The sequence below is a fragment of the Merops nubicus genome, unplaced genomic scaffold (assembly GCF_000691845.1).
Source record: "Merops nubicus isolate BGI_N331 unplaced genomic scaffold, ASM69184v1 scaffold13072, whole genome shotgun sequence".
NCBI classification, from domain to species: Eukaryota; Metazoa; Chordata; class Aves; order Coraciiformes; family Meropidae; genus Merops; species Merops nubicus.
In genome coordinates, this window is record NW_008594304.1 from 6,219 (window position 1) to 13,964 (window position 7,746).

The window sequence follows — 7,746 nt, forward strand, 5'->3', positions numbered from 1 at the left end:
ATGGCAGTTACAAATCATTCCGCCTACATTACACATCCAAGGTTCTCCAGTCTTAAAAAGTTGTATGGAATTTAAACTTGTGCACAGTTTGTAACTGAGCCATGCCCAACATCCAGTGTTTTGGGTTAAACTCCAGTGTGTTCATGAATCCTGAGTCACGGTGTGCTTTCCAGACAGAGTTCAACATTGATACTGCATTACTGATTTATTTTGTTGCTATTCCAAGCCAAACACAGATATTATGGCTGGGGCCCATTATCTCATGACCTTCGTGGTCTTCAGAAAGTTTTTGAACTTTCTAAAAGAGACTATCCTCATAAGCAGCAGCTAAATAAGCCCCTTTCACTCTTCACCATTTTTCTGTGTCCAGGCAGTGGCTCCGGCTTGGCTGTTTCATTTCCTGGTGAATAGACAGTAAGATACATTTTTGAGGGTCAAAAAATGCCCATAGATCTCTCTAGAACTTGAGGGAAAGCTGAAATATTTAAGTCACAGGGGCTCCCAGATACCTAAATGCATTGGAGGCAGTAGTGGTGTCCTTCTGAGCCCCAGAAAGCAAGCGCAGGCTGGGGACTTCCGAGGCCAGCACCTTTCAGGGTGTGAGTGGTGGCAGCTTGGCTCCCAGTCCTATAGCTGATCACAGCTTAGGGACTGCAAAACACAGGCAGAGGTAAGAGAGGACCCTGTGCCATTTTGGAGGGAATAGTGGTGAGCATGGAAAAAAGAGCCTAATGACAAGCACTGTATCTGCAGCTGGTGTCCTGTTCCCTCCTGGTCACAGTGCTGCCCTCTCTGCGACCATGGGCATGTTCAAAAGGCCCTGGGACCTTGGGGCATTTGGAGTATTGGCTCTAAACTGTAGCTGCAAAGCACATGTCAGGCAAATGCCTGCTTCCTCTTTTTTTTATATCTGTGGATATGTAAGTGTGGTCTGAGAGATCACTAAGAATAATAGGATACAAATAAGGGAATGGGAGTTTAGGTTGAATAAGGGAAGAACTTGTAACAAATGTTAAGTTCCTAAGCTTGAGTATTTACAGTCATACTGGACACAGCACTGGAAGATACAGCTGAAGAAAGGATGCAAACAATGCCTGATTTGACAATAGCTCTAATGTGTGTAATATTTTTATTATGAACATGTGAAATAAGATAAAGTGGGTTTATTTCCTCATGCACACCTATTAAAATATCCAAAGTATGACTGTAGAGAATGGCAAGTCCCTGATCCATGTACCCTATCTGCAATAAAACTCTTTCCATCTTTGGTATACTTGACTCTCTGCTGAGTTTTCAATGGGCAGATACTGTGTGACTTCTAAACCAATATGCTAGGTGTAAACTCACATGGTTATAGGAACACTTGGTTCTTCAAGATTTGTCTGTGACTCATGGTGATGTTGAACTCAAACGTGCATTTTCTCCATTCTGATTCCTGCAGCTCCTTCCAGATCTTTGTCTCCTCTCAGATGATGCCTTAAGGTCATATTATCCTCCCTATGGTCTGGGTCCAGTGTCTGAGTCAGAAATGTAAACTAAGGTTTTAATCAGCAGCAATTAAAGCAAAAGAATGCTGGAGTTGAAGTAACTTAGGAAATATCAGTTTCATCACCTTGCATAGCTTGTGATTCACACTGTGACCGTGCTCATTAGCCTGTCTCATGAACCACACCCACAAGAGGGCTGTGAAGTGAAACTGTTGGGCTCTCAGTCCTGAACCCATGATTCAGGCAAGATGATTCTGGCAAGATGGAGCCTAAGGCCTAAACATGGGAACAAGCAAACAGGCAGCCTGATACCCTCAGCTTCAATGGGTTGCCTTTTGAGGATGTATGCCAGGCTAAGCAGTGCCAGTGAAAGGGCTGGGATTCTTCTGTCTTGGGTTTTGATGGTGTCAGTTCATCTCACCTGCTGTTTTGCATGGTTCCAAAAAAAGAGGGCTAAACTTTTCTCAATAGATAGTATGTTCCTAGCCAAAAGAAAAAAAAAAAAAACAAACACAAAACCACCAAATAACCGAAATCCCATGTCTGTGCACAGCACAATGCAACATTTTATATAGTTTATTTCTATTTAGTAAGGGAGGGAGAAGGAAAAGCACTAGTACTTAAGAGCAATGACAGTAGAAAAAAGTAGGAGGATGAAATGAGGAAAGGAGTGACTAGTTTTCTGGCAATGAGTGAATATCTATATTCTGTGGTATCTACAACAATACTATTTCTACTAACACAGTTCAGTGAAAGGTGGTTGTACTGGGTTGTGGCTAAGACATATCTCAAGATATGAGGACCTGGGGTCAGTGCCTTGTTCAGCCAAAGGCTTTTTGGATGTTACCCAGTATGTTTAAATTCAAGGTTTCAGATCTCCACTCTGTAAAAGAGCAAGTGGTGAGGTTCCATTTCCCAAGTCCAAAATGGATGATTTTAATTATGGTTGAGATCTCCAGTGGTGATGTGGCTCATGGTAAAGTTTACTGTGAAGACCAGTTAAAGAGAGGTGAAGACAGAGGATGGCAGGAGCTTTGAAAGGTCAGCAATAGTTGAAAAAAAAAAGCTGCAGTAGGTCTTCTAAGTAAAAACAAGTTATTTGCAGGAGCACTGTGATGCCAACAGGAGCATTACACAGCTTCCCTTCAGTAACACTCTCCTGTTATAAAAAATTCCAAGTCTTCATACTCAGATTGAATTTAGAAATTAACTTGCCCTTTTCAAGGAAGGGCTAAGGCTTGAAAATACATTTGTTGCATCCCAGCAAATACATTCAATAATAACAACAAAGGCCAAAGACAGATTTTTTACGTTAGAGAGAACAGTTTATTATTCCTCTGGCTAACATTCTTTGCTTTCTTTGGAGTCCTGCTGCAATGTTTTTGATTGCATACAAGTAGGAGATCAGTTGTAATAAGGTGTGTCATTGTTTCTCACCCCTGCTTGTAGCTTTTAGTGGTTGCTAGGGCTGATATACTTCTTTGTGACTTTAAACACTGCTTTGACTTTACAGGGACATGATCATAGAATCGTAGAATCATTCAGGTTGGAAAAGAGCTTTAAGCTCATCTGATCAATAGAAACAACACCAAAAGCCTGCACCCCCTTCCTAAGGACACCTTACTGGGAGATAGACATACTGTGTCTGCTCATACTGGTGTTTATCCATTTATGGCATGTTCAGTGTTACTTGGGTTAACAAGTGAGAAAAGAAAGTTAGATTTTAATTGTCTGGTTTCTATCGTATTTTTAAAAATTATAAAAACAATTTCCTCACCATGTGGTGCTGCAAGTTCCCTTCCCTTGTGTTGGTTTTGGATCTGGACTATTTTGAAAATGACCTCTTGAAAAAAAACAGTATTTTTAAAACCTCTAACTGGAATGCATTTGATTTGAGTTATTCAGAGCAAATGCAGAGGACTAACAGGCCTATGAAAATGATCTGTGATGGGAAAGCAGGGTTGTTTGCTTACCTCCTCAGGACACATTCTGTTCTGCATGCACGTGTGAGCCTTTCTGGGAACCCTACGAGAACTATGTGCATCTACCAGCAGAATTCAGCTCCCTGATAGCCAGAAATATGTTTAGACACAGTCCAGTGTCAGAGTCTGCTGATTTCAAGTTTCTGGTAGGAGCTAGACCTTTGGTCAGGAGTGTTGAAATTAAGAGGCCTGATGATCTCCCCTGTGAGATCCCTGCTGGAATGATCATGTATCCCCTTCTGGATAAGAACAGCTGTAACAGCTCCTGCACCAGTAGTTCAGCACGGGGGTACCAGACGCGCTCCATTTATATAAAAAGGCTTGTAAATACATATGGCACCAAAGTTTTGGTTGCCATGAATGTAGTTTAGCTCCTCTGAATTCAGAAGAGTAATGCCAGATCAGCTGATAACCCATTCCACAGAGATTTTATGTATTTACATATGAATTTCCTGTTGGTTTAATGTACAACTCAATTACTGGTTTGTTGGGATAAATCTCACTTACTAAAGGTATCATATGGAGTTTTTCAGTGCTTCTTTTCCTTCTCTGAGGATCGTATCATGGGAACAGCCTTTAAGTGCTCCGGAGTTTTTCTGCTGTTACCTATTCCCACATTTGCAGACATAGTCCCTCAGTTATCACATTGCACATAACTGCTGTAGGGAGGATGACGACCTCAAGTAAGAGAATATGAAGCAGAATCAAATGAATTCCTTAAGCTGCATGGAGCCTAACCTCTTGTATGTGTCTATCTATTAAAAAATAAAGACAAGACTCCACTCACTGTACTCTTTATAGATTATCAACAGATTTTTTTTTTTAAATGCAATTTTCTCTTAAAATAATCACTGAATTACCAGTGTATAACTCTTCCACCAACTAGCAAAGAATTATGGGTCTAAGCTCAGCCCAAAGTGTCTGAAACAAAGAAATTCTAGTTAAAACCCTTTTATAAATTGCAATAGTCATGTAAGTGAGGATGAAAGGAGCAAGGGGTGATAAGCCCTATATAAAATCAATTTTGTAGCTAATGACATCTCAAAGGAAAGAGGCTTAGGAACCAGTGAGCACACAAATACAAGCAATACAAAAATAATTATTTTAACTTCATTTGAGCTTTTATAATGGAGGCAATGAAAGAGCTTCGTGTGTATACTGCAGATTCTTATTCAGCATGTGGGAAGAAACAGAAGGGTGAAAAGGTACTACGTCCTCAGCAGTGCAGCTGATGCTGACCCACTGTAGAAAACTACCTGTTTAAAACAGTCTGAAAAGAATTTTCTGCCTATCAGCATTTGAAACCTCTCTGTATAAGTGCCTATTAGACTAAAGGCAGTCATCTGAAGCTCTGACTAGTAGAAAACCTGGATAAAACTTCACCTCAGACATCCTGAATAATCCACCTTTGGTTATTCTTATATTTCTATGTACAGTGACAACAAGGTGATTAGGATTAAAACCACAAAACAGCTACCCTCTAGTCATTCAAACCTTATACAATATCAGCTTCTTTTTTCTGAGATACTTCCTGTTTCATGGTGGCAACATCAACCATGTAAGACAGTTATGTTATCTGACATATGATCTCATTTGTCTTCAGTGGTGTTGTGCTCTGATTCAATCTTTTAGTGAGTTATAGGCTTTTGTGGTCCGGGTATTGATGAAATCTGTCTTCTTAAAGTCAGCCTTTGGAATGAAAAAAAACAAAAGAATTCATTATCTTTAGTACCACTTCTGCAAGGCAAGGGTGGGTTCAGCTGCCTAAAAGCTTAATAGGGAGCCATGGAAGAGGTCTAGGTAGGGTTCTCTACAATGGAGACAGAACAGGCATCTCCCAGGAGTGAACCAGTTCAGTCCAAGATAGGTGAGATGAGTCACTGGAGTTGCTTAACTCTCTCCACTGACTGTATGGGGAGCCTATTCTCCTAGCTCTACAGACTCCGAACTCTCAGATGACTAACGTCAGCCGAGATTAACCCTGTCTAAACAAAGAGTACAGGGCAATGCCAAAATGACTCAAGATCTTATCAATGATTTCTCTTGCTGATTAGACTGACTTTTCAAAAGTGTATGGGCATTAGGTGGCCTGCAGTTTTCTGTGCTCTGCCCATTATGTTTAAGGGATCCAATCTGCACAGGAACAGCAAATAATCAGGATTTTTTGAAACTCTGAGATGACAAATGTGTCTTATAGGCATATCCAAACTACCAGTACTTCAGAAAATTCATGCCATCAGGGATATCACTGTACAGTAAAGTCAGGAATGTAGTTGAAAAAAACCCAGATAATAAAATTCAGAGTGAGTTTATATGGGTACAGCACCCTTATTCTTGAATGCAGATTTCTGTTCTGTGGGGCAGCATACTGCTGAGTGTGATGCAAGATTGTTAAAGGATACTACCCTAAGTAACTTTTTTTGAGCTAATTGAAAACAAAATACAAGAAGAAACAAGCAGACTAATAAATGCTAAAGGCCACAGCTTGAAAAAATTGAATAGTTTTAAGTTATAGAGAATTTTATGTAACAGAAATTCTGAACAGCAAGATAACAGGAATGAAAACAGTTTGAAATGCAGGTTGAAGGTAGGTGGGTTGAAGTCAATCCATCTATGTGTTGAAAAAGCAGTCACAGATCTCCAAAAGGTAAGAAACAAACTGGTTTGTTGGCTGATTAATGCTGGTCATTTTTTGTTTGCTTTTGACTGCGGCAGTAAATGTTTGCCAACACCTCTCCCAGGCCCTAGCTTTTTGTCTGAATATAACTAACATCTGGGCTCCCAGAACCTGCAAACAAGGAGAACAAAACAGCTCTGGTTTCAAAGCAGGAAGCTGCCTCACCTTGCCTTTGCTTTTGCTGGCAGCTTAGGCCCTCTGTGTCAGGTTGTTTCAGTCAGTGGTGGATGGATACCTACTGAGCATCACTTCTCACCATCTGACACTTCTGGCAGGGAACAGCAATGTTTTTCATAAACTTTGCCAGTAGATATAGAACCACAGAGAGAAAGAATATGAACACAGATGAACAAAAAGTAAGGTCATGCACTACTTGTACCAGATGACACACAAGTAAGAGAAACACCAACTTCGGAGACTACCTGAAATCCTATCATAGGTTGTTTCTTGAGAGTGCAGAAGTGCTAAGGGCCCTAGAGGACAAACGAGCGGGTTTTAGGTCCAAAAGGCCAGATTACAGGTATTTGCTCTCATGCAGATCTTACCTTTTTATAAGCGCTGTGGAGATCGGTATGTGCCCACAAGGAGTAGAGAAGGACTGACGCAGCCCTGCTTGCTTTGCTGGACATGTTACTGCAAAAAGAACGATAAAACGTGTTTAAATTCCCACTTCACAATCCCAGGGCATGTGCAGACCTCAGCAAATGTAACCTCGCAGCATTTGTTCTTCCTCTCTTTCCTCCTAAATGCTGTTTTACTGCTTTTTGGGTATTCCAGCGTGTTTCATGCTGTCCTGACTACTGAAACAAATGAAATATGCCTCCCTGCTTCACTCGCTCTTCAAAATTAGGGAGAAAAGAAGCACTTTACAGCTTTCGTCTTGGAGCACCTGTCATACTATTCACTTTGAGTGGAGGAAAATACACCTTAGCATAACAAGTATTTGAAAGAGACTTTCCAGCAGGTGCAATCTCTGGTTATTTAGATAAAATTTAAACTATTCAGGGCCTCACAAGGCCTCCTTTACTGAGATGAATTTCCTCTCTCATTCTGTAAAAAGAGAGGAAGGCAAACACATTATTCATATTTACAAAGCATTAATTATCTTTTGAGTAAATATTGGTTGCATGTGATTATATAGTGAAGAATGATTAAAGGAATTTCAAATCTGTTCTTTAAAATGCCACTTTATAAACACTTTTTAAGTACATTGCTCTAAGTTCTATAAAATGTATCCCTGCACTTTACTGCTAAAGATTATCAAGACTGTTACAAGGAACAGGAAAGAGAAACTTTTTGGAAACAGGTAAAATTTGACGGTCACCCACTGTATATATTAGAGTATAGATAATGCTGTGCAGTTATCTTCTGAAGAATTATTTCATGACAAAATTATCTGTGGATGGAACAGTCGTTACAAGACATTTTCTGTATTTTCCAGTATGTGCAGCTTTATTCATGTCCCAGTTGCTTGGGCTGCCCTGTACCTTGAGATGCAAGGTCTTTCCCTCCCAGGTGGCAGAGGTTACATTTTTTTCTTCACCCATGGAAAGGAGAAGGGAGAGGAGGAGACTCCTTGACCATCTCACCTGTCATTCCT

The 7,746-nt window shown here is 40.3% G+C and overlaps 1 protein-coding gene across 1 annotated transcript in view; it reads right to left on the minus strand.

Annotated features, from left to right (window-relative positions):
• Positions 1-5,089: 5,089 nt before the first annotated feature.
• Positions 5,090-7,746, minus strand: part of PKP2 (plakophilin 2) — a 36,513-nt gene continuing 33,856 nt past the window's right edge. Inside the window, exons 10-12 of the mRNA XM_008935735.1 lie at positions 7,720-7,746; positions 6,692-6,779; positions 5,090-5,158 (exon numbers count right to left, since the gene is read on the minus strand). The exon at positions 7,720-7,746 is cut by the window's right edge and continues 199 nt beyond it. Coding sequence (XP_008933983.1) covers positions 5,090-5,158; positions 6,692-6,779; positions 7,720-7,746 — 184 coding nt within the window. The remainder of the gene's footprint in view (positions 5,159-6,691; positions 6,780-7,719) is intronic.